We start from the raw sequence: 27,236 nt of genomic DNA, 5'->3' as shown, positions 1-27,236 counted from the left end.
GGGAATGGAGAAATTCGCATGTAAATAAAGAAAATATCTAAAATAAAAAAATAAATAAATAAATAAAAATATAATCTCTTTAACTCACAGTGAGTTTTTCAATCACAGAAACAAAGCTCCTCCTTCATTCTGTAAGTCATATCTTTATCCTTTTGGTTTTTCTGCCTCTTTTATTTCTTAAGTTTTACAGTGAGAAGTTAGAGCCTTTTGGTAAATTTTCATCTTCCTTTCTCCTGACTTCTCAGTCAAATCCTGCATTATAGTGATGGGCTCCATTGTTGGTTACAGAACTGCGAGGGGTGTTTCTTGTCTTCTGTTGTGCGATATTGCCTCATGCCACATTTTATGTATGTCCAATATGATGTTATTTTGCTGCTTACTTGCATAAATCACAAAATATAAATATGTATATATTATGAAATATGTATTTTAAATTTTTTAATGATCTTGTTTATTTGTTTGTTTCTTTATTGTATATGAGTACATGCAGCTCTCTTCAAACACACCAGAAGAGGCCATCAGTTCCCATTACAGATGGTTGTGAGCCACCATGTGGTTCCTGCAAATTGTACTCAGGAACTCTGGAAGAGTAGTCTTAACTGCTGAGCCATCTCTCCAGATCTGTATTTTTTAATTCTGTCCTTCCTGAATTTTGTTTATTGTGTTCAGTTTATATTGATGAATACTGAATGGCTGAGAAGCACCTAAAGAAATGTTCAACATCCTTAGTCATCAGGGAAATGCAAATCAACACAACTTTGAGATTCCACCTCACATCAGTCAGATTGGCTGGGATAAAAAACTCAGGTGACAGCAGATGCTGAAGAGGTTGTGGAAAAAGAGGAACACTCCTTCATTGCTAGTGGGATTGCAAACTGGTACAAGCACTCTGGAAATCGGTATGGCAATTCCTCTGGAAATTGGGCATAGTTCTACCAGAGGACCCAGCTATACCACTCCTGGGAATATACTCAAAAGATGCTCCAACATGTAATAAGGACACATGCTCCACCATGTTCATAGCAGCCTTATTTATAATAGCCAGAACCTGGAAACAATCCAGATGTCCCTCAACAGAGGAGTGGATACAGAAATTGTGGTACATCTTCACAATGGAGTACTACTCAACAATTAAAAACAATGAATTTATGAAATTCTTAGGGAAATGGATGGATCTGGAGAATATCATCCTGAGTGAGGTAACCCAATCACAAAAGAACACACATGGTATGTACTCTCTGATAAGTGGTTATTAGCCCAGAAGTTTGGAATACAGGAAGAACAACCCTCAAACCACAAGAAACTCAAGAAGGAAGAACAAAAGGTGGACATTTCATTCCTTCTTAAAAGGGGGAACCAAATACCCACGGAAGGAGTTGCAGAGATTAACTGTGGGGCAGAGACTGAAAGAAGAATAAGCCAGCCTAAATATAGCTATCTTCTGAGAGGCTCTGACAGTACCTGACTAATATAGATGCAGAGGCTCACAGCCATCCATTGAACTGAGTACAAGGTCCTCAATGAAGGAGTTAGAGAAAGGACCAATGGAGCTGAGGGGTTTGCAGCCTCTTAGGACGAACAACAATATGAGCTAACTAGTACCCTCAGAGCTCCCAGGGTCTCAACCACCAACCAGGGACTGCACATGATGGGGCTGATTGTTCTGGCAGCATGTGTATAGTAGAGGATTGCGAATTCGATCTTCAATAGGAGGAGAGGACCTTGGCCCTGTGAAGGTTCTGTGCCCCAATGTAGGGGAAAGCCAGGGCCAATAAGTGGGAGAGGGTAGGGTGGCAGGCATGGGGAGGGGGGAGGCAACAGGGGTTTATTCTTGTTGTTTTTATTTGTTTGTTTGTTTTTTGGAGAGAAAACTGGGAAAGGAGAAATTTACATGTAAATAAAGAAAATATCTAAAAAAGAAAAAAAGCTTTCTTAAAAACTTACTTAGGGCTCTACAAGAACTATGTTCACCCTTCAAGTTACATGCCCACAGTGATCGGATGACATCCTACTAGACCCAGCTTCTTACATATCTCAAGAGTTGAACACAGTGTTCTTTGAAGCAGACTTTGAAGAACACAGTGTTCTTTGAAGCACATGTGGCTTTCAGTGAGGAGGAACACTGAAGATACATCCCAACCACAGCAGGCACTAGCCATATGATTTCTTCTGTGAGTCATTTTGCTTATTGCGTGTTAAAAACCGTGGCAAGTAGGTATCATTCTTATCCTTTTGGATATTATGCTACACACACAATGTATGCGTAATCTTACAGGTTAAAATTTATTCACATACATTTTTATTTGTCCTTTGGAAAAAAAGACTCTTAAGTACTTTATTTACTCCTTTCTGAAGTTGATGTTAGCTTAGCTACACATGAAGGAATGCATAAGTGAATACTGCAGACTCAGTCTCAGATCAAGATGAATCTCCCTCCGTTTCTTAAATGCTTGGAATATAACTTGCATACAGTAATTCAGGAAAAGCCCCATGGACCCAAAGTAATTATATTTTAAGTTTGTTTAAGTGAGCTTATCTTGTATATATAACTTTCTATATGTCTATGTCTTTCTTTGTGTGTGTCAGCTGCCGTAGTTTAAATAGTCCCAGCAGCTTGGAGTCTGAGTCTGATTATCAACATTCTGCATGGGTCTAGATAAAATGGTGAAGTCAGATTGTATATATTGACTAGCTCTTTTGTCCCAGTTTTGTTAATTTGCCCTTGGATGGCTAAGTTGTTTCTCAGAACTGATTTCTTTCCAAGTTGTTTAGAGGACATTCTGCCCTCCATTGCTCTAGGCATCCTTACAAGGTGCTGTTAAGGGATGCTCTGTGCTCTGTGGTGGTCCCTGGCACTCCCACGACCTTCTTATATACCATGCATCATTATAAACTCATGACTGGATGACTTTAAGGTGTGCCATGTGTCATTGGCAGTTGCTGTTGGTGTGCAATCAAATCCCAGTAACCAAATTTACACTGTGAATATGAGGACCTACCCCAAGGTCCTTGAATGCTTTATAAAACCTGCCAGTCCTCAGCCACTTTAGCCAAAGGGACGCCCAGACATTTGTTCATTCATTTTACCTTGTAACTGTTTGTCTTGTAAATCATAGGATGCCTTACAGGAAGAGAACAAAACTTTTGACTAAACTACCATTTTAATCATTCATCACATAGAGAAAAGTAAGATAGGGAGAAATACTGTTACTGGTACATTACCTTGTCATGCTTGAAAAATAACTGCATATTATCTGAGTGTGTTAATAGGTACCTGTCTATCTTTTCTAAAGTTGCTATTTTGAAAGTCTTTTTGTTAATTTATAATTTATATTTATTTAAATAGTCAGTTCTTGAAAATTATATGTATATATTTGTGTAAATTCCAGTTATTAATTTCACTAGGATTTAAATAAATAAATAGGGTTTTAAATATCTTCAGCTCACATAAAATAAATATTTAAGTTAGTCAACCTAACAGAAAATCTATGATTGGACTTTTGTTAAGTATCAGAATGTATATTCAATGAGGAAACTGACACTTAGCAAACCATAAATATGTATTCCTATTAATACAAATATGGTTAACAAAAACCCTGAAGATGAAGATGCTTTTATTATAGTTAAAGATGGGAAGTGGTGGAACATGCAACTGCACACTCTAAAAAATTAACCCACACATCCTGTATTTGTTTTTGTCAGGAAGGTAATGGTGACTTTGAAGTAGAAAAATATTGATTCATCATGCTATAGCCAGAAGGATGTTAATACATTTTCACCCTTTTTCCCTAGCACACTGATTTATGTCAGTACATGGACAAGCACCCTGGAGGACTCCATCCAGATAATGTGAAGGTAGGAGACAGGATTTTAAAGCCATGGATTTATAGTCTTCATATGTACATTTTTAGCCTAAAACTGAAATCTTACTGCTCATTTAAACATTTTTAAAAATTGTCTTGTAAAGGATATAATACTAAAAAGAACTAGTTATTATTTTAATTGGTGGGAATTATGGTGTTTTAACCTTTTTTTTTTTAAATACAGAAACATTTGGATTGTTTTCTACTTTGTGTCAGCTTTTAGTTAAATTATATATTCTTATATTTTTTATTTTTTATATCTCTGATAATTTTAGATAACTGAGTTAAAAGAACATTTGTGAAGTATAAGTGCCTTTATTCAAGTGTTTAGCAAAAAAAATACACAATTTGTCTGTTCTTTCTTCATACATTTACTATATCCTATGCTTCTTGAGTTTTAATCTTGGTTTAGAGGATATTTTCATTAAAAAGGGAAGATAAAATTATGTCCTGTGACTGGAATGTGTTCATTGTTATGGTTACACACTAAGGCTGTGCGGTTTGCTGCCGTTGCAAGTATCCAGCCATTGACACATGGGATTCCTCCTGTACCTCAGAGTTTTTTTTAATTCATATGATTAATGTTTTAAACATCATACCAAAATAAAATTTAACCATTCCCAATGCTTTACTTGTAGCCCATGAGGAGAAGAGCCAGCCTCTTGGTGTGTCAGCATAGTACTTGACTGGATATGTTTAGTTTTCCTTTTCCCATATCTCTTTAAATGCAGAGTCCTTGACTAGCAGATCCAAAGAGATGCTAGAGGACCAATGTTCCAAACACTGTACTTTTCCTCTGGCCAGAAAGAGTATTGAATGTCACTGTGTCATGGTAGAGCAGAGGCAGTGAGGGAGCCCCTGGGCTAGCCTTTAGCCTCTGGCTCCATAGGAGCACCTGGAACATTTTAAGCTAACTCGTTACTAATTTTGAGTAAAGTATTTGTGAAAGTGGTATTTGTCTATAGCATTCCTTAGATGTACTGGGATGAGCTCAAGAAAATAAGTCAGTGTTAAATAAATTTTCCTAAACCCTTTTGCTAATTTATTTGCCTACAGAATGTGTCTATTATGAAGATGACATTTTGAAATAAACATTAACTCTTAACTAATAGTTAATTTCTAAGCATTATGTAAATGTTTGACAAATGAGTAATTTCAGCTATTAGTCACCTAGAGGATGATTGCAACCCTGATGTAAAAGCCCGAGGACAGGGCCTCTTTATTAATATTTATGATGATTAAAGAAATAGCAACCCATTTCTGTAGCATGAAAGTTGGTATGTAGGAAACTGCTTAGCCTTCTTGGAGACTACTTATTTTGTACATTTTAAATATCGTCTACTTCACAGCACATTGGAGTTTGGCCATAATTGAGTCACATACAGAACTTGTATGAGTTGGCGATCTTACGCCCATTAGTGAGTTGCCGATTGGCTAGTGGATTTTTTAGATGACTGAAACAGTTTAAATGTTCCCCTTTGTTCAGGTTTCACGTATTTAAAAATTGATAAGCATGAGAGACTGGAAATTAAGGTTCATGAAAAAAACGAAAAGATTAATTGACACAGTCTCTAGCTGACAGACATAGATGTAGATGGTGCCATCTTATTATCATGATGAGATTGAGTCTTCCTGTGTTTTATGTAATGTGTTTCCATTTCTGTGGCATAATTACTTTGCTAGATGATTCTTTGCAAAATTACATTTACCATCTTTTTAAAAAGCAATTGCAAATGCCCAAAGTAATTTTGAACTCCCTGCCTTATTCCCTGTAGTATCTGAAATCCTATTGGTATAAAAACTAAACCTCTGTTTTTCATTTTAGTAGAGATACTAATTAAAATAATATAAAGTTTATTATGGTTGAAAACTTGTTGTCGTTCTTCCGTAGTCCAGAGAACAAGCAGGTGTGTTAGTGATAAACTAATGTGGTGCCAAATTAAGTTTGCCTTATGCAGATGGCACTGAGCATACATTCCTAAATGAGACTTTCTAATACCCAGAGAGAAAACCAAATGACACCTGATTTTCTCCACATACTTCATTAGAGTTCTCATTTAGCTAGTAATGATACCCTCTGATGCATTGGCAGGAGTATTATAGAGCTTTGCCTAATTCTGTGGGTTAGGAAATCTGAGTCTTTTCATGAGTCTATTAAGTAGTGTTTTTTTTTTTTTTTAATTCTGCATCTACTCTGGATGCCTGCCCAAGAATCTCTTGAACACTTTGTCCTGTTTTTTTTTTTTTTTTTTTTTTTTTTTTTTTTGTTATAAGATATAACATCCACTTCTAAAACTTAAAGGATTACTAAAGGATTGACAGAAAAATATAATAAAATGATTCATATCAGTCCATGTTGTATTAGACTTGCAAGGGGAAGCTAAGAAGGGAATCTCATGATTTACATGGGAGGCAGACCTTCAGTGGAGTCATTTGCCGATATGCTTGTTAATTAATGGAGCTGACAGAGGAATTAAGGCCAGATAATTAAATGGTACACTCTTCCATGGCAGTGTTTTACAACTCAAATTTAAAGGATGATAGAATACAATCACTAGAATCATGCTATATGTAATTGTAACGCAGAAGCACCCAATTGGGAGTACCCACTGGGAACAGGAGAGAGGTCCACCTAGGACTCAGTCTTAAGCTGCTTATTCATCTTAGTTTTACAGAACACTTGTATTTTATGTTTATCAAAACCAGTAGGATGCCTGCCCTTAAAGACAGGTTCAGTAGAGTTGCACACTCTACTCAGAACTTCCCTTGTTGTCCTGGGTAAGCATGGCTTTTGTGTGACTAGCCAGGAATGCTGGAAAACCTATTATAAGTCATAGGCATTATATTATCACTATGCAAATTTCTATTGCTTCACACACTTCTATGGGGTTATTAAGAGAAATTCAGTGATCATTTATACCAAGACTCAGTAGTCTTTAATTATTACATTTCTTTTGAAATTATTTTTTCCTTGCAATGTGGCTTTTTTCTTTTTCTTTTTCTTTTTCTTTTTTTGGTTTTGATGAATATTCTCCAATATTTTTAGACTTGATTCATTATTTGTTAGTCTTTCAGTCTATATCTTTCTCTCTCTTTTTAAAATGAATTTATATTAGTCTTCTCAAATTATATCAAAATATTTTGTGCTGATTTTTGTCTCTTAAGATTTGTTATAGACAAAAATCATTGAAATATAATTCTCCACTTTCATTATTGAGAAAGTAATTTCTTCTAAGTTTTTAAGTTTGGACTGATTAGCAATTTCATTAAGCAGAATCTTGTCTTCTGGTCAGTTTCATGTCAACTTAATACAAACCATAATCATTGGGAAGAGGGACTCTCAGTTGAGAAAATCCCTCCATAAGATTGGCCTGTGGGCAAGCCTGTCCAGCTCCTAGATTAATGATTGATATGGGGGTATCCATCCCTCTGTGGGTGGTGCTGCCCCCTAGGCAGATGCTCTTGTGTTGCATGAGAAAGCAGGCTGAGCAAGCCAGGAGTGGGCAAGCCTATAAGCAGCATTTCTCCATGTTGTTCCTTTGAGTGGGCAAGCCTACAAGCAGCATTTCTCCATGTTGTTCCTTTGAGTGGGCAAGCCTACAAGCAGCATTTCTCCATGTTGCTCCTTTGAGTGAGCAAGCCCATAAGCAGCATTTCTCCATGTTGCTCTTTTGAGTGGGCAAGCCTATAGGCAGCATTTCTCCATGTTGCTCCTTTGAGTGAGCAATCCTATAAGCAGCATTTCTCCATGTTGCTCCTTTGAGTGAGCAAGCCCATAAGCAGCATTTCTCCATATTGCTCCTTTGAACTCTTGTTCTAGTTTCCTTCCATGGTGAATTGTGATATGCAACTGTTAACTGAAGTAAACAATTACCTCCCCTAGAGACTTTTGGCCTTGCTGCTCAATCTAAGGCAATAGAAACCCTAATTAAGACCCATGACTGTGCATTTTTCATCAGACATAGCCTGGTAACTTCTAGAAGCTTAACATATTTTTTATCAGATCTGCTTATCTTGCAAACACATTTGAAACCCTGGGTGTTTCTGAGATCTAAACCTTGCAGCTTTAACCTGCTCACTCTGGATATCGTCTTGTTTGATGTCCACTGTTATGCTAAAATGTGAAGGGAAGTGGGATGGAAGACAGTTGATTTGATGAGCCCAACTTTCAAATAAAGTGAAAGCAGTTATTTCCACAAGAGCTTGCTACATCCCTCAAAGAAGTCTCATGTTTAAGAATTATTTCTATACAGAAAGCTCTTATCTTTAGGAAAAAATTATTAGTGTTCTGTGATCTTAGAAATGTAAATTAATTTTTATTTTATTTAGAAATTCTGAAACATGTTACATATCTTTCTGAAGACATTATTGGAATATAACTAATAATTAGTAAAGTGGAAAAACTAAAAGTAGATAGAAATGTGAATAGCTTCTCCTATTGTGTGTTGCATGTTCCCTAACATGTAGATATAGAGGAAATACACTTCAAAACACTGTACCCATGTGGACCGATGCACTGACATGGATCCTTGTATATTTCACTGTCTAAATAGTACAATAAATGTTTTCAAGTATATGCACAGTGGCTTATGTTGTGGACTAGCTAGTTTTTATAAATTTCATCTCATTTATTATTCTTGTCTAACCTTCCTCTTGCTTTAAATCTGACATAAAAAATTGCAATGATGCATTGTAAGTTAAAACTATTTGGATGTGATCGAATATATTATTTTAAAATTAGGACTTAGTATTTACTTTAAATTTTTTGAAGCTTAGTTAAATGGAATGAGTCATGATAAATCATTCTGTGGATTCTCCAAATCAAAGAACTAGCATGACTAGAAATGTATTATCTGATGCAAGATAAAGAATTTTTTTAGAATACAATATTTCTAGTATTTTTCTAGAAGGATGGATGGGTAGACAACACCTAGAATAATATGCACCATAATAAGATCTCAGTAAGTGGTTGGTACCAGTCATTTTCTTTATCACCTGTTGCATTGTTATTCATAGAATTGTGAAATGATACAATTCGGTGCTATAAGTGGCTGTTAAAGGTATCCATCCTCATTTCAAACAGTCCTTCTTAAACTGAGACACCAAGGATACACAGATGTTCAATGGCTTCCTGATGACAGCAAAGTAGATTAGTGCTGTTTATAGGAAACTACTGGCATGCATGGGGATGGGCACTAGTGCCAAGAGCTCTCACTGGTAGACTAGATTGTCCCTAAACAGCCCTTAAAGGAAATTTTCATGGCTTGGATATGTGCAAAGTGTTCACCATGCTTGATTCTGTGGTAAGGAGAATCTTGTACTAAAGAATCCTTCTATCTCTGACCATTCATAGAACTGGATGACTCTAAAAAATAGGATGAAGTGCATCTGAAGTTATATTTTTGACACTGGTGGGAGGGTCTAGTTATAAATCTTGTTGCTGTGTCTCTAATACTTCTGAGCAACAAATATGACATATTAAGGCCAACACTGTATACCTTTACCAATTGATTTTTAAAGTTATGATTAAAATACCTGGTTTTTCTCTTTCTAAAACTTGTTTGACATGTTTCAAAAAGGAATAGCTAAAGTATTTAATGGAACTAACAAGTGTAATTTGTTCTATTTTAATCTCTATCTCTATCTATCTATCTATCTATCTATCTATCTATCTATCTATCTATCTATCATCTATCTGTATATATCTCTCTATATATAGATATAAAGTTGATTATATATGTTAGTAAGTTTTTACATTACTAAAGAAGAAAAAGGGCCTATTTCTAGGAAGTATATGCCATGAACTTCTCCCTGCAGAGGAGGATAAGATTCTGCGGCGAGAGATCTGCTCCTAGTGTCTCCATCCATCAGGCCATTGCTTAAAGCATCTCTTATTGATATTTTAATTACAGAAAGTGAACATGCCCAAACTGGGGTACAGATGTTCAGAGAGTGTGCTGATGTGTTTGATGTTCTAATACCAAAGAAGTACATCAGAAGTGTACAAAGAAGATATCATGTACACCGCAGTAGAGAGACATGAAGGATGCCTCCAAATATAATCTACCAACATTATACGTGGTGCTGTCTGCTGCCATACTATTTATTTCTAGGAAGATTTTAAATAGAATAAAAAAACAAGGAGGCTTGAAAACCACGAATCCATTATTTGCTAATTGGAGCATTTATGAAGTTGGGTTTATTTAATAATAAAAGCGCATTGATCGTTTGGCTGTCTGATGTAAAGCTGTGGTTGTAGTGAGCATCATAAATGCTGCTTACTACCTTAGTAATAATAAGTTGTAGTTTAAGTTCTCAAGCATCATGAGAACAGGTGTCTTTGAGGGCACTTGTTTCTGACTTTTTTATTCCTTTAGATTGAAGGGATTAAATCATACATGTAACAAAACTTGGGGTGACCTTGGCAGTAAGAAGCTGTGTGTATTCTTTCTTTTTCATTCGGTGGGTTTCACTGTCAGCTAGTACTTTTAATAACAATGCTAATCCATTGTTCTCCCTTGGCCTGTGTGGGTCACTCTGATGGTCTTTCCTTGTAACATCACCCATTGTTTTGTAGAAGGCCAAGTATGAACTTACTTATGTTGTGGTTTATTCAGCTCCTGAGAGAGTGGCATTCCTAGAAATATACATGAGAGAGTTCAGTCCTTGCCTGAGTGTGTGTAAGGAGAAATCCCCCATAACTGAGTTTCCCCATGATTACTAAGTAGTAGCATTCTATGTTCTAGTTAAGCTCAGCCAGGGACAGAGTTCTCACTGTTCCCACCCTGCCTGGCAGTGCAAAGATTGCAGCCACCATAAGGTGTTAACTGTGAAACATCCACTTTTCTAATGGTCTCGGCGAAGATTGGCCTTTTCCCCTGCCCTTCTTCTTCCTCCCTTCCTTTCCTTCTAAGAGCTTTCCCCTTCTCTCTCCCTTCTTTTCCTTACTTTCATTCACTCTGTCTCCCTCTCTCCTTCCTCCCCTTCCTTCCTTCCTTCCTTCTTTCCTTCATCCCTTCCATTTGTTTGACTAGGTCTCATTATCCAGTCCAGGCTGGCCTGGAATTTACAGTCCTCCTGCCTCCATCTGTGCAGGGATTACAGTGTGTACCACTATCACCCCCAGCTTCAGTGAAGTCTGCTGTTGATGTCTTGCCACCATCATATTCATGAGGGTTTTGTATATTATCTTTTGCTTTTCTGAATATATGTTATACTTGTGGCCATGGCCTCAAGTTTTCTCTTCAGACTAGCAACTGTTTATCTCCCCATCATTTCGGTTTCTGTGTTCAGGGAATGTGTAGCCTAACTCACTGTTAGTTTTCAGAGTGGCAGATTTCCTGACTTGCCTTCTCACGTATGTCTTTGTATCATGGCAGGGCAGTTCTCTTCCTTTTTGTTGTTGCTAGATCCTCCCTTTCTTAGAACTTCAAGATCCTGAGTGTGAACTGTGGTTTGAAGGTCTCAAGTGGCGAGGATCCATTTATGTAACTGTCAGCCTGCCGATGTATAATGGTATCTGGCAGTATAGAGATTTGCTCTGTCTTCTTTTTATGTACTTTTAGGACTGTGTTAACCTCTGAACTTTAGGGCTTTTGTATATTTAAGGGTAAAACATGTTATCTCATCCTTCATTAACAGTAGTTTTAATCTTCTTCAGGATGATATCCTAGTTAAATGACCCCTGGATTAGCACATGGATTATATATTTGAAAAACCCTTGGTACTGCTTAATCTACCCACTTCTCCTCTTAGCTGTCTGAGAATCCCATTCTAGGATTTCCTATCTGTGATCTTTTTTATCTGTCGCTATCCAGATGTCTCTAATGGGATTCATTGAGAAATCCCATTACTGGCACAGAGTGACAACTGTGTATTCAGTTTACAATGAGGGTAAAATAGTCTGTTGGAGGTGGGGTAAATTATGTACTTTGAATGGTGTGTTCAGAAATTACAGTTGGGACATAGAGTTGGAGTGGTTTAGAGCACAGAGGCTAAGGAAGGGATGGGAAGGAGGTCAGGGAGGTACCAGGGACTAGGATACTGAGTTGAAGAGCAGCCTGTGAATATGGTGTGAACATAATTTCTTAGAGCAGGGAAACATAGGATAGTAGTGACTGAGCACCCGACTACATCCAGAGTTTGGTTCAGTGGTTCGGGGGCCATGGTACTATATGTTCATGTGCCACCCTATCAGTTTGAGGAGGTAGCTTCTATATCAACATTCTGCCTGTAGGTGTTGGCTCCTGTCAACATTTCCTGGACTACGTTATTTGACTTTGTAGTCCGATAGCCTCAGTTTGCATCCTGACACTCACACTTAATCCCTTAGAAATCGCGAGAAACCACACTCAATTTCTCAGTCACTGTAATGGAGATAATCTTAGTGTGTACTTTAATATTCCTAACAGGAAGGTCAAATATGGTGTTGTTCTATAATGTATGGGTGAGCAGCTGGCATTTGCATACTGTTACATTTCTATTAGGTCGAAAGCGTTGCCATGGTTCAACATCCGAGCCCTTAGTCTACATATAGGTACCAAGCAGTGCCTACCATCTTGGACAAAGCCACATTTTTTTCTTAAACTATTTATTTCTAAAATTTAATGTATGCTTTCTACATACATGTGTCTCTTAAAGACTTTGAAACTGCTCATGTTTTAATTCACCTAATCATCTTTCTTCCATACTGAAGAAGTAAGGAGTGTCATAGATATTGTAAGCTTTAAGTTCCAGGATAAAAAAGGATTAGCAGTTAAGAGTGAAGCTGGTATGCATCCACTCCACTCTTTCCATCTTCCTAAGAAGATTCAAGAGGAGGCACATTCTGGAAAGATGTTTGATTTCTGGAGTCTTTAAGCCAGAATTTCAGTCTGCTCTGACTCAGAATAGATATTTACAGCTTTCCACTTATACTCTGGAGCCTAAGCCTTCTCCAGCCCATGCGCATCTGTCAAGGTAAAGATATGACTTGATTGTACTGGCATTTCAACATGTTATCTCAGTAGACACATGCGCTTAGATTTCATAGCTCTGGTTAATTGGAAAATTTCAGGAACACTAGCTCCCAAAGCCCTTGGTGGTCGCTAGTCCTTTCCACTTGGATATTTCTGAGTTGTTAGGACACCAGTTTCTTAGCTCATGTTGGATGTATTGTCACTAGCCTTTTGTTACGAGCTGGTTATATGAACAGGTCATTATTGGCACATACATAAAACACAAACGTGTTTTATTTTTGTTTGGGGAGATTGATTGTTTAAATACTAGGTCAACAAGAGTGACTTTGCCAAGTAACTTCTTCACAAACAGGGCTCTGCCATGCCGAGGGAATCACGCTTCTGTTATCAAAATCGAAGGATTCCCTTGATATAAAATTGCAGAGCATAGGCCACTAATCATTACATGAATTATTCGTGACACCCAAAGTATTGCTCTTGAATCTTTTGCTGCCTCTGCTAGGCTAGGCCAGCTCTGTGATTAGTGAAGGCACACATCTATCTTCAGGCAACAGCTAATCTCTACAGTCATATGTACAAAGGCAGCCAGGCCACAATTTGCTATGGGTATGACCATGGGATCGTTTACTTTTGATTGTCTCAGACCATCTTATATTTCTGTTCCTTAAGGCATGTTAATGGTTGAATCTAGGGATAACATATTCATACCATTTCTATAGAACTAAATAAGAACATTTACATAAAGTTTCCCATCTTTTATAATGTTATAGATTGCTTTGCTGTTTTAGCCATCATCTTGGTCTAGAGAGACTGAAACTCCTTTCAAACTCTGCTATTTATGGAATAGAGCTCTGTGGCATGATCAACACCATGAAGTCCTGGAAATTCTCAGACTCATTTCTTAATGAAGTAAGGGTTTATATGCTAACATTGCATATTTTTGCTTAATGATAGGTAGGAAATTTAGTGGTGGTTGTCCTTTCTCACTTATAAATTTGGCAGACTGTGTATATGAACTGGCATTTATTCAAATTTAGATTTTAACTCTCATTCCCCCCTGTTTTTTTTTTCTTCAGTTGTTTTTATTTCAGTTGCTGCGAGGGCTGTCTTACATCCACCAGCGTTATATTTTGCACAGAGACCTGAAACCGCAGAACCTTCTCATCAGTGACACGGGGGAGTTGAAGCTGGCAGATTTCGGTAGGAAAGCAGTTAATTACCGGTCTGTTTGTCACACTGTGAGAGTGCCGGGCAGATGGTGGCACTGCCTTTGTTTAGGTGCAGTGCCTCGCCCATCACAGATCATGGGAAAATTCTTTTCTTTCTGGAACGAAGAAATTATTTCTGTCTTTTGAAAAATGATGGAGTAAAACATAGTGGTTGGTAGATTTTTTATAATCTGTAGACAGCTTATTAGTCTTCCTGGCATGATAACAAGGCACTCACACAGGACACCGAATAAGATGTCAATACAATTTTGAACATCAAATGTACTAAAGAAGTCTTTTTTTCTTATCTTAGTTTTTATTATGAAAAATAGTCAAAAGTAAAATGAAAATATAGTGTACCATACAACTTCAAGAAGTTTAAACATTTTATTGAACTTGAAGAACTGTGAAATGACATTTTGGTACCATTTTTTGGGCATTCTGGGATGGACAGTTTTCAAAATTGTAAGTTACCCTAAGGATTATAATAATGTGGGAATCTTAGAATAGTGTAAAGTGACTTGTTCTTTCAGATATTACTTATAGCAATGTAAATGAGAATAGCTATTTAAATTCTAGGTCCTACAGCAGGCCTTTTGTAAGTTTTTCTTAGAAATCTTATGGTTGTCCTTTGATAGCAAGGCTCATCCACAGGAAGCAAAATCAGCAGCTCTCCTGTCAGGGTGACACTCAAGCTGTGGCTCACTGGGTTCCCAGCTCCTGGGGTGAGGGTGACACTTGATGGCACTGTGATGTGTTGACAGGACACTGCCTCAATTATTTTTGAATACATATTCAGATTAGAAATTTGTTCCATTAAGAAGAGAATAAAAATATTACCCTTGGGATGTAAAGATGCCTGATGTTGAGACAACCTTTTCAGGAAAATAATTATTTTTCCCCATTCCAATGAATAAAAGAAGGGAGGAAGTGGCTGTTTACTGAGGTCAGGTAGTTGAATACCACTGGACACATCGACTCTGGTGGGGTTTGAGTGTTCTTTTCTTCCAAAGAGAAAATGAAAAAAGTTAGCATGTTTAGTGCTGTATTTTTACAAAACATTCTTCTTTCTCATCTACTTTGATGCAGATGATGAAACTCTGTGTGTGTGTGTGCATGCATGTGTTATTTACTGCCAGACTTGGCATCAAGATTATATGAGGTACTAGGTAGAAAGTCTGTTTCATTACAGAAAATAAATAATGAGGCTGGGGGACTGGGAGAGAGGAAAGCTTGTAGTTCCTGAAATTCACGGATTTTAGCTGTGCAAGCAGACATTTCATACTTGGTCTCTGCCAATAACTTTAAAGAATTTATAATGATTTTTTAAAATCATAGTTTGCCAATAGAAGATATTTGTTGAAATACACTGTTGTATTTGTTGAACATTTAACAGAATTGAGGCTATTTCTTAAATTTTGTGTTGGGTATGTCAATAAGTATGTTATAAGAATTATTTGTCTACATAGCTAAAGATACAGTAGAAGTGTATTAATGTGATTTATAATTGTTTTCATGCATTAAAATGTTATTTTTATTATTATAGTAAGGTAAGCCCATCTTAAAAGACTCTCTTAAGTCTATTGGTTACCAAGTGCTACAGTCCTGAAGACATACTTGCAACTAACTAAATGGCCTCTGCAGGTTATATTTAGGAACATATGTATACAAACTAAACACTAGCATTTATTTTCAGATAAGGAACAAAGTGAGAGGGAAGTCTTAAAATCCAGTACTGTGGTGTTATTCTTAATGTAGATAATTTAGGAATATGAATAACTCAGAAATTATGTGTTAACATTTTTTGTGTATTTTCTATGTCTTTTTTTATATGTCTTGTTTCCCTGACCTATTATTACAAGTGCCCCAAAAGGTGCATACTGTTTTGTACTTGTCAAATAAGTATATGTCCTTAATGTTTACTCATGTTAAGAAGCATGACAAAATCATGTGTTTATCATCTGGTATTTTTCCATTATTGGGTGACATATCATTTCTGTTCAAGCCATTGTCAAGGACATTTTAATTTTTCTAATTACCTACAAGTTATGCACATTTCTGTATTTTGCTCTTTGTAGTGAAAGCACAGTTTGCTAGTCATATAGAGGTGTTTTTAAAAATCACTGGTTCTTCACTTCAGACTCATTTGCCAAGGATGGCCCTATACCTCCAGTGTCACAGTCTGTTGTCTAGCTAAGAAGGTGCAGTGGGCATACATTCCACGTAATGAGTGAGACTCACGCACCAATTGATGATTTCCCCCAACTAATTGTGCATTATTTTGTCTTTTAATTTAAGACATGCAATTAACGGTGATTTATTGTGTTTGGACACAAGTATGTGTAAGACAGAAAAGTGCAATGGAGCCAAACTGTCAAAGGGGGACAGTTCCAGGAAGCAGAGCGTTCACAAGCTGGACTTCATTCAGAGTTGTCATGGAAGAGCTTTTCCTTGTCTTTCTCTTCTCTTTTATCTGAACTGTGGCACAAACATCCGAATAAAGGGGGCAAATGTGGTCCAGGTGACTGTATCCTCTGTACTGAAAATGCTAATTTCTCATTAGGAAAAAAATGCTGGAGGTATCCGGATTTTTCTGTGTACTGTATTCTCATTCATCACTTCTTGTTTCATCACAAATAAGCTTACAGTAGGCATTTCAACTTTTTGAGAGAAATGTAAAACTTGGGGTAAGTTAGGCCTTAAGAAGCTTGTCCTAATAGGTGTCTGGTCACAATGTTGATCTACCAGCCCCATAAGTGTCTGGTCACTATGCTGGTCTATTGGCCAGTTAGGTGTCTGGTCAGAATGCTGGTCTATCAGATCATTGATCCATAGCCTTTAATCTCAGTTGGCCAAGTGTCTATTTTTAGAGATACAGACATTTACCTTCAGCTGTCTAAATCTTTAATAAATTGATCATTATATGTATCCTGTATATAGATATATGCATAGATGTGCTAAATACAATAAATATGATACTGTAACTATGTATCATATTATGTGTATAACATAATGTGTATAACACATTAATAAAACACACTTCAGAATTTAGAACATTTTTCATTTCTCTAACAGTAGTGGGTGAATTTCATTTTAATACTTGGGTGATTTTTTTCCTTGGATGAGGGGAAACAGGCATCGCTCTACTTATAGATCTTTCACCTCTGAACAGAACACAGTTCTAAATTCCAGGTAGTTGATAAGGTCTAACTGCTTTCAGTAAGGCAAGTCCTGCTTCCTATTCACTGAACGTTATTTTCTACATACATTTAGAATGAATAAATTGGAGTGGTTTGTCATTGTGATCTTCCTGTTGCAGACCTTCACTATGTTTTTATGTACTAAATTTAATTACCTCACTACCTTGATGCTGCTAGTACACTGTGGAGCAACCGAATTTCAAACTTGTTTCCTCATCACAGCCTTCGATAGGCTGGTATCCTCCCCTAGGATGCACTGCTTCCTGCCTCCCATGTGGCTGTCCATTTCTGTTATTTGTTTATTTATTTATTTACTTACTTATTTACTTATTTATTCAGAGGTAGTTCCTGTAACACTGCCCAGAATAGGGTCGTTCTCAGTGCCATCATTCAGTTACATTTCTAATGCTTTGAAGGTGTTTTACTCACTCGCTTTTTGCTTCCACTATATCTCATGCTCACTATTGTCTGCACTACGTACAGAACCCTACAAGAGATACTTAATAGAAGGTATTGATAATAAATATTGGTTAGATGGTTAAAAATATGCATGACAAAGTGAATAATCATCTAAAGACTAAGACTAAGTTAAGCTTACTAATCTCTGTCTAGTTGGCTTTGGAAAAACTAGTTATTTATAGAACAACTATGTGTTTATCAGAGTTGTCCTAGTTCTTGATAGTCAAGAGTACAGATGGAATTGATGGGTTGTCTCCCGTATGTTTTGAGTCTATCACACATGGGTTTCATACATTGTTTGATATTTACAAGGTTTGGAACTTCAGGTTAAAAAAATAAAAATATCACCGAGCAAATAAAAACATTACCTCAATAACCTACTTGAACTGTTATCAACTGCAAAGTTTATCAGATATTGAATTAATGAATTGTTATGAATTTAACTTGATTTTTCAAGAAGTTATTCATGTTTTCTGAGATGTCTGCTTGCTGTGTGAGATGAAAGACTGTGGTACAAATACAGTTCAAGGTCTGTTTAGTGTTGGTGGCTTGTGCTGAACACTTTGGAGCTTATTACCCTATTTTCTAATGACTAGGTATGGAAAAATCTGTTCACTAAATCTGATTCAGTGCTGTGCCATTCCTCCCAGAAATCTAAATTTCTGTTCTTCTTTTTTTCTTCTTTTTTAGATTATTATAATTGCAGCATTTCCCTTGTCCCTTCCCTTCGTCACCCCATTCTTTATGTCTCCTCCACATACAACTTGTCCTTGAAATGCATGGTCCCACTTTCTTCAAATCTTATTTTATACGTACATGTATGTATGTTTCTCTCAACACACGCAGATACAACATGCTTGGTTCATGTAATATCATTTGTGTGTATGTGTCTCCAGTAGTATGAAATTCAAAACAAATGAATCAAGTCATGCTTTTTTGATGCATTGAACACATGAAGAGAAAAAAATTGAAGCAAACCCATGAATTCATCAGGACTTAGACATTTATTTTCTATTTGATAGTGTAAGAACTCAAAATAGGGTCTGGAAAGATGGCTCAGTGGTTAAGAGCACTGACTGCTCTTCCAGAGGTCCTGAGTTCAATTCCCAGAAACCACATGGTGGTTCACAATCATCTCTAATGGGATTTTATGCCCTTTTCTGGCATGTCAGAGGAGAGCAACAATGTATTTATTTATATAAAACAAATAAATAATTATTAAAATATCTAGAAGTAACTTTAATTTCCATCTAAATTAGATTAAAGTAGACTATTGATTTACAGTTTTTGTACAGTTTTTGCATAATATCATGGAAGTCATCCAGGTTTCTTCTTATATTGTTAAAAGTCAGTCTAACTATTTTGAAGGACAATTAGATTGTTTATCCTAAGATGGAGAAAGGTACGCTAAGAAGTCTCTAATAGCTGGGCAGTGGTGGCACATGCCTTTAATCCCAGCACTTGAGAGGCAGAGACAGGTGGATTTCTAAGTTTGAGGCCAGCCTGGTCTACAGAGTGAGTTCCAGGACAGTCAGGGCTATACAGAGAAACCCTGTCTCAAAAAAAAACAAAAACATTTGAAGTCACAGTTTGTTATACCGGCTGGTCAATGGAGGAACAGAGTTAAGCAGCTCTGTGGTTTTAATCAGGGAAAGTCTCCCTGCTGCCTTTTCACAGTAGGCCTTGACCATCGCATTCCTAGCAGACTAATTTAAGGGATACTCTAGAGATGTATCTGTGTAGAGGACATGTTAACTGCATGTTTCTTTTATGCTTCTCAGAATTCACATACAAAATAATAGAACATAAAATAAAAAGTAAATACATTTTCAGATGCTAAGTAGGGTCCATTCAGTGGCTTTGATAGATAAGAAATCTCCAGATGAAAGTCTTTCCCCAAAGGTATAGATGTTCAACTATTTTATACCATTCACAAATGCAATTCATCATTAGAGCTATAACAATAAATTTAAGGTTGAACTTCAAAAATTTGTGATGGCCTGCAGGGTTCTGTTTTACTAGGTCTTTCTTGTACTACATAGTTTGTAATAATAAATGGCTTTATTACCGAATGAAGAATCACTCTATTTTATAAGGCCCTTGGACCATTAAACACATAATTTTAGTGCAAAGTTTAGGCAGTTGCTTTTATTTAGCGCTGCAAACAGACAATCTATTTAGAATTAGATACTCCACTCTGGAATGTGCAGAGGGCTGTGGGCACAGCCTCATCCTTTCTATCTAAACATCTGGAACCAAAGTCGTGCATTTAAGCAGTGAGCTCACGTTGACACATTAATATCACTCATGTTAATTAGAGACATGGATCCACCTTTCTAATATTATCAGTGGTTTCACTGGGGAAATCTCTCCCTGAAAGGAGCCGGCAGATAGTGTCATGAATGGGAACTATACTTAGACTAGGCATGAAGTGATAGAGTAGATTATCGAGGTGAACACAGTCAAAGAGAAAGCTACAGTTAGAGTTCTCAATACGAGACAGGTCAATAGATGAAAGAGCAGAAAAAGCTGGAGGATTCTAACACTGTGTGATTATGACAGTTTATAACATTAAACTCTCACAATACTTAAAACTAGTTGGTAGTAACATAAAAATCACTCTAGTTACAAGAAATTCGTAAAACAAGTATGGTATGTAAGTATAAAGCATGGTGTGTTGTTTTTTCATTTCATCATCCAGTTGTTGGTAAGTTCAGATCATTAGGAGTCTTTTGCTTTGCCCTTTTTTTCAAAATAGAGGTACTAAATCTATGAGGGAAAATCACAGCAAATCAGTTATAACTCTCTAAGAGAAAGAGAAAAATCACATATGCAGTTTCAGAATTTTTAATGTAAATATTTGTCTCTGTGGCATTTATACCCATGGCCTAATGCAAATCAAATTCCACCAGTGAATTATACCCCTAAAGCCTCTCTGCATTTTGATGGATATTCAGTGAGTGCCTAGTTCAGACCCTTCATTATATATATATATATATATATATATATATATATATATATATATATATATGTAAAATGCATACTTAGTATCTTAGCAGTAGAAAATAAATTAGCAATGTGGTGTTTAAATCAAAAAGTAATGCCTTAAGCTCAAGTTGAACAGTGAGGTCCCTGTTGAGAAATGGGACCTGGCATGCTAGGTGTCGCTCAGTATGACCTACATGTCCCAAACTGTAACAGGAAAAGGGGGCATTTCTCACATCAGACCTAGAGGAAATCTTGCTGGAATTATCAGCTGGGTTTGTAGCCTCAGTAACTTATGAATTAACTTTTGATTTACATTGATGGGATGAATTAAAGCCCTGAGAAGCCCTGTGGACAGCAAAAGGCTGAATTTTCTTTGGCAGTGTTCCTGTCACAGTTCAACAGCACTGAGCTCTAGCTGAAGAAATGCCAACAATTCCTTCTGGGTGTGGTTTTCTGAGTAGCTCTTCCTTCTATGATACTGGTCTTTTTAAGCCCATCACTTTCAGCACCCACTTCATGCTATTTCTGCATCCCAATAAACAATTTGCCAACACCCTGGATATCTGCTGGGTTTCTGAAGAAACCAGCTCTGACACTAAGCCCACAATCACTACAGATTAAAAGCTGAGTGTCACATGATTGCTCACCCTTAAAATGCCAATCACAATCCCCTAAGGTCTAACCAAATATCAATTAATAAGGGTTCCCATAACTTCCTTCTTTGGTTAAATATTTCACTAAAATGAGGTACACACAAAACTAAACACATGTAGATTTACTAGTTTACTGTAAAAGGTGCAGTCTGGAAATAGCCAGCTGAAAGGATTGCAAAGGGAGATGGGGAGCACGCAGACATGTGGAGGAAAGGAGTGGAGAGCTCCCCAATACTCACATGTGCTCTGGCACGCTCTCTGTAGCTCATCGACATTTTACCAAGGTCGAAGCTCTCTGCAGCCCATCAGTTAGCCAGGGGTGCATCATCAGCCATGGCCTTAAAGGCAAGAATGACCGTCGTGGTTCTTACAAAGCCTTGTGTCAGGAACTGGAGACTTAAGAATGATCTTATTATAATTAAACATGACATTATCTTCTCTCTCAGGAAATCCCCAGAGTACAGTAGGGATTTTCATAGCACCAAACGTTTAACACTTGTCCATATATCCTAATGCCAGGTTCTAGTTAGAGATGACCATGCAGACCTATAGGCAAGATGTAGCACAATTAAGTGAAAGCAAGTGACAGAGGAGAGAAGGCTTTACAAACTCACATATATGAAAAGGTAAGATGAGATAAAGTTACTCCAAGTATAAATTGTGGAGCTGGGCACCAGGATTTGAATGCCCTCCCTGTTGCTTGTAAGTGGTTTATGATTGAGTGGTTTACTGAAACTCTGCTTATAAATGTATTTGTGTGTGCTTCACAAAGTTGTTAAAAGAATTTTAAAAGTTGGTGCCTATAATTCATCTCATAGTAGTTTCTGGGTTAAAATATAAATTTCATGTTAATAAGTAGCCTATTAGATAATTACGTTGATATTTAGTTCAATGTGATAATTTTTTCTGATCATTGTTTCCATAAAAATCAATTTTTCACATTTTCTCCTTTTCATTTATTACTTCTGCCACATCTGCCTAGAGTGATATACTGTTCTTTCTCTTTGTTTGCTTTGTTTTCTTTCTGCTCTATGTGACATGATATCATAATTATATTTTGTACTTCACTGTTGACCTTTCCTAACTTCTCAGACCTTAGTAATGCTTAGAGTCATTGGTTAGTTCAGCCAGTTTGCAGCTTGGAAGAGACATGGCTGCACAAAGCAGAGGCAGCTCCTTCTGCTCCTGTTCTGTGACCATTCTCCAGCCTTGACATCACTCTATGTACCACATTTTACAGAGATGCCCCGAGTGCTAATGAGCATTGTCCAAATGGTTGCATTTTTATATTATTATCTTCCATATTATGGAGAGAAAGAGAGACAGAGACAGAGAGATATTTTTATTGACAGTATATAGTGACCATTTTAACTATAATTAGTTGGCAAGAGAATTTAAAAGAAAAAAAAGCTTGCATGATAACTTTGTTTGTACTTTACATTTAAAAGTAGCTTCCCTCCATGGTTTTTCAGTCTAGCGTCTCTAACACAAAACATACTAACAATAGCAAAAGGGAGTGATTCTGTGGAGTTATTGTATCTCTGTGTTGTGTTTTCAGAATAGTATTATACTCCATGATCACTCCTCTAAGAGACAGAACATCTTTGCTAAGCAAGGAGCTACTTGGCTATTACATTTTCATCTCTCATAGACAATGTGTGATCCCACACATTTTCCTGAGCAGCAATTTATGAATTGAGAAAATTATATAAACCACAATGAAAATTTGTTCCCAGAAAAATACCATTATACAGTTAGATCTTCAAAATATATACAATTTTACCTTCTGCTGGTTTTACATCTGAGGATTCAACCATCCATGGATGAAAAATGTTAGAAATTTTTATAATAAATCTGAAAAAAATTTAATTTGAGGCTATCCTTTAATACATATGCAATTTTACCATGTGTCAAGGATGAAATTAAATGTTTATACCAATGAAATAAATGCAGTTTATTTTTAAATGAAGTATTGTATCTTAGTTGAATATTGGATACTGCAAGGTATAGAACATCCTCAATTTTTTTCAGGGTTGATCCAAATTTGGTCTTTATAGACAACAGTGCTGGGAACACAGTGTCACACACATGCAGAGTCTGAAATGACAAAACTATGTGTACTGACATTTCAGTAGCTGATGGAAATGTTCTGATAATCTGAAGCCAGAACTCATCAAGGTTTTTCTTTAATGAAACTCAAGTCAAAACTCAAGTACCTACTTTTCCAGTTAAGCATTTGAACATAATATAATCCAGAGAAATGTTGCTCTGATGTTTACATTCTGAGCAACGATTGTAGGAGAATATTAAGATGTTGGCTTGTTGTAATTAAACCATTATATTTTTGTAAGAACAGAACCAGAATTATTTGTATTGAAAATGGATTTTCTTCATACAATATATTCTGATTATAGTACCCTCTCCATCCTCTCTCAGATCTTCCCACTTTCCCTCTCACCCAAAATCGCACCCTCTATCTTGGTCCCTCTCTCACCTACCCCTCTCTCTCATATACATACACATTAGAAAACAGAATTGTAAAATAGAAATATAAAATAAGACACAAACAAACTATAATGGAACAAAACAAATAAAAAATGAGCAAAGAAAAAAATCACAAGAAATACATATTGATGCAGAGACACGTACATTCATATACACAGAAATCTCATAGAAACACAAAACTGGAAACCAGATAAAGGCAAATTCCAAGACCATGCATTATGAAGTCCTCTCCCCCCTCCCCAGTCTCTCAAAATATACCATTTAGTTTGTTTGTGTTGGCCATGGAGCCTGCCCTGAAGTGTGGTTCGTATGCCTGGTGCAACACCGTTGGGACTAAAACTAATTTTTCCTTTGTGAGGGATTATCAACTGGAGATAGATCCCAGGTTAGGGCTGATGATTTGTATCTACTTCCCCAGCTGGATTCCATTGGGCTCTAGCCATGCAGACCCTGTCTACAAGGGCCAGTCTGTGAGTTCAGATATGCATCCGCCTTGATGTTTCTACAAGACCCTGGTTTCCTCATTTTCTTCCTTCCCACTGGCTCTTAGAATCATTTCGGTCCTGATTCCTGAGGGGAGCTATTTGGTGAAGACATTGTTTTTAGGACAAGGTTTCTTAATCTGCACATTGTTCTTGTGGGTCGCTGTGTTTGTTCCCATCTGCTGCACGAAGGAGCTTCTCTAGCAGCTGAGAAGACACTAGTTTATGGGTATAGCAAAATGTCATTAGGAGTCATTCTATTTCTATATTCCTTTAGCAGAACACTAGTAATTTGTTTTATCCTGGCCTATCTAGTCTGAGGTTCCTAGCTACGCAAGAAGTATTGGGAACAGGTGCCGTCTCATGGCGTGGGCCTTAAACTCAATCAGATATTGGTTGGTTAGTCCCACAAGCTTTAAAACAGTATTGTGCTGGAGTGTCTTGCATGCAAGTCACCATTGTAGACTGAATGACTTATAGTTGGGTGGGTGATTATCTTTCTCCTTCAGTAGTGTAGAGAGTACCTTCTAGTGCCATGAACACTATTAGTCAATAGATGTAAAGACTCTAGTTAGGCATCAGTTTGACTTCTCCATCTTCAATGAGTTACATAGGTGTTATCTTCAGCAGTAGGGCCTTACCATCACTTTGGAGAGCAACCAATAGCCTTGGCAATAGCCTTGGTTGTTTGGAGGTTTCCATGGAGACACTTTCGTCAAAACCAATTACGTAACCCATTTCTGATACTGAAGGATTTCAATTGCTGGTGACAGATACATAATTGGGGTACTGTCTCCCCCATTATTTGGTAGTTTTGTTCAGATTTTTTTCATATATGTTTATTTTATAAGAAGCTTCTATTGAATTAAGTTTCAAAAAACAAACTTATAGCAGACATGGATGCACACCTAAGTAATTTTAGAACTTTGATGCCTGATGTCCGAGAATTGCTAAAAGTTCTAGACCAGGCTTGGTTCTGCAGTGACACCCTGCCTACCTCAATAAGTAAATGGATGAAGAAATAAATAAATAAATAGAATTGAATATATTTCAATTAGAAATATATTCAATATAGAATCTATAGTTTTCTTTTGTCGCCATTCTGTATCCGACAGTACTGCAAACATTTTCATAATATATATTGTATTAGGTTTTTTTTTTTTTTTGGTTTTTCCGATTAAGTGTTATAAATAATGTAGAGCTTATTTCAGTTATGGAGACAAATGTATGCATATTATACACAAATCATTGGAATTTTTATGTGAGAAACAAAGCATGCTCAGATTTTGATCTGTGGGGATTCTAGAAAACCACTTTGGGGATATGACGGGATGCTAAAGTTTTGTTTTGGTTCTTATTTTTAAATGGGGAAGCCACTTAGATGCACATCACTTATTTTACTCCTTAGACTCAATGTTTGTGATGTGTTAGCATAAATCTTGCTGCAGCCAACATCTATCATATAGTAGACATGCGTAATGGCATGTGCATTTCTAATCATCTTTAGTGGTTTGTTGATCAAGAAAACAGTGAAATAAGTTTATCCAAAAACAATGTGAAGATCATTCTAACCTTTTTTTTTTTCGAATATTTTAGGGAAGTTCTATTTCTTTTTTCTTTCTTCTTTTTCTTTTTCTTTTTATTACATTATGATGAGAAAAGTTACATGATTTCAATTTATCTGAAATTTTTAACATTTAAAAACATATTTTAAGTAAATAGAATTAAATCATATTCTTGTTTCCCCTTTGTACCCCAACTCCTCCCAGAGACCCCCCTTCAATACCTTCAATGTCTTTTCTGTCATATTCCTTAAAATTTATAAAATATTATAATAATAAAAACAAGTATTATAAAAGTTGTTTGATATAAAACAACAATCAATTTAGCAGTCTTATGTAGATGCTCATCTACAGCAATAGTGAAAATACATTTTTCTCAATATAAATTTTAAATAACTCCAAACATATTAACTGTGTTTCAAAATAATACATCACTACTAGTATTTTCTTAAATAAACATAAATATATTAAGTCTTTTTATTTGTTTGTTTTTTATTTAGTAGAGTTTAAAATCTTGGCTCTTACTGTGGTACAAACCCAAAATAAGAGCAAATTTTAGACATTGGATTTCACTGGAATAAGGCTGTTCTTCAATGACCCTCACATCACCACATAATTTTACCTCCATCAGAGCTAAGCTGAGAGTTGATAGTTCTGCTGCACCAAGAAATGAATTGTAGGCACAATTTTTGGATACAGACTTCCTGCTATGGTCAAAGCTATTTGACTTGAGTGTGTGATTTTATTTTCAGCCCGCAGAGAACAGGTTACATTCATTTAAGAAATGTTGTATGTACAAAGATGGTCTATCCATAAAGTCATTCACCGACTGTTTCAATGAACAATGGTCCTGCTTGGAGAGTGGCACAGACATTAGGTGAGGATAAGAATTTGGTTCATTAGCTGTGATAATTTGGAAAAACATTCATCTCAGAGAAAGAGTAATTTATAAATTCCTGTTCTTCAAACTTGATACAAGAGTTACAAATGTCAAGTTAAGCATTCAGTCTCACTCTTTGTTGTTTTCTTACAAGCCACCTCCCTTAGTTAATCATCTGTGTTTCTTTTGGGTATATAAATACTTTTGAAATATATAAGCTGTTCTGAAAACCATAGTATAGTGTAAAAACACGAAATAAACAATACTACTAATAGAGAGGCTGAGATAGGAGAAGCAAGATTTCAAGACCCTTATGTTGTACAGAGCCAGACACTGTCACAAACATACAAGCTGACAGTGTATTTAGATTGTATAATGTTGGACCTATTTCTCCAGTTACCAAATTAGAGGGATCATTGGATGACAATCAACAAATTTCTAATTCCTCATATTTTTGGATTTCAATCGATTAGGATATG

General features: G+C 36.4%; 1 protein-coding gene across 10 annotated transcripts in view; it reads left to right on the top strand.

The window, feature by feature from the left end:
- Cdk14 (cyclin dependent kinase 14) overlaps nt 1–27,236 on the top strand; it is a 596,871-nt gene that overhangs the window by 281,958 nt on the left and 287,677 nt on the right. For all 10 annotated transcript variants that reach the window (XM_031379952.1, XM_031379953.1, XM_031379950.1 and 7 more), the window contains 2 exons: nt 3,793–3,855; nt 13,897–14,020. In XM_031379952.1, the coding sequence (XP_031235812.1) occupies nt 3,793–3,855; nt 13,897–14,020 (187 nt within the window). The remainder of the gene's footprint in view (nt 1–3,792; nt 3,856–13,896; nt 14,021–27,236) is intronic.

The sequence above is a fragment of the Mastomys coucha genome, unplaced genomic scaffold, assembly GCF_008632895.1.
Source record: "Mastomys coucha isolate ucsf_1 unplaced genomic scaffold, UCSF_Mcou_1 pScaffold19, whole genome shotgun sequence".
Taxonomy (NCBI): Eukaryota; Metazoa; Chordata; class Mammalia; order Rodentia; family Muridae; genus Mastomys; species Mastomys coucha.
This window is presented reverse-complemented; position numbering and strand designations above follow the sequence as displayed.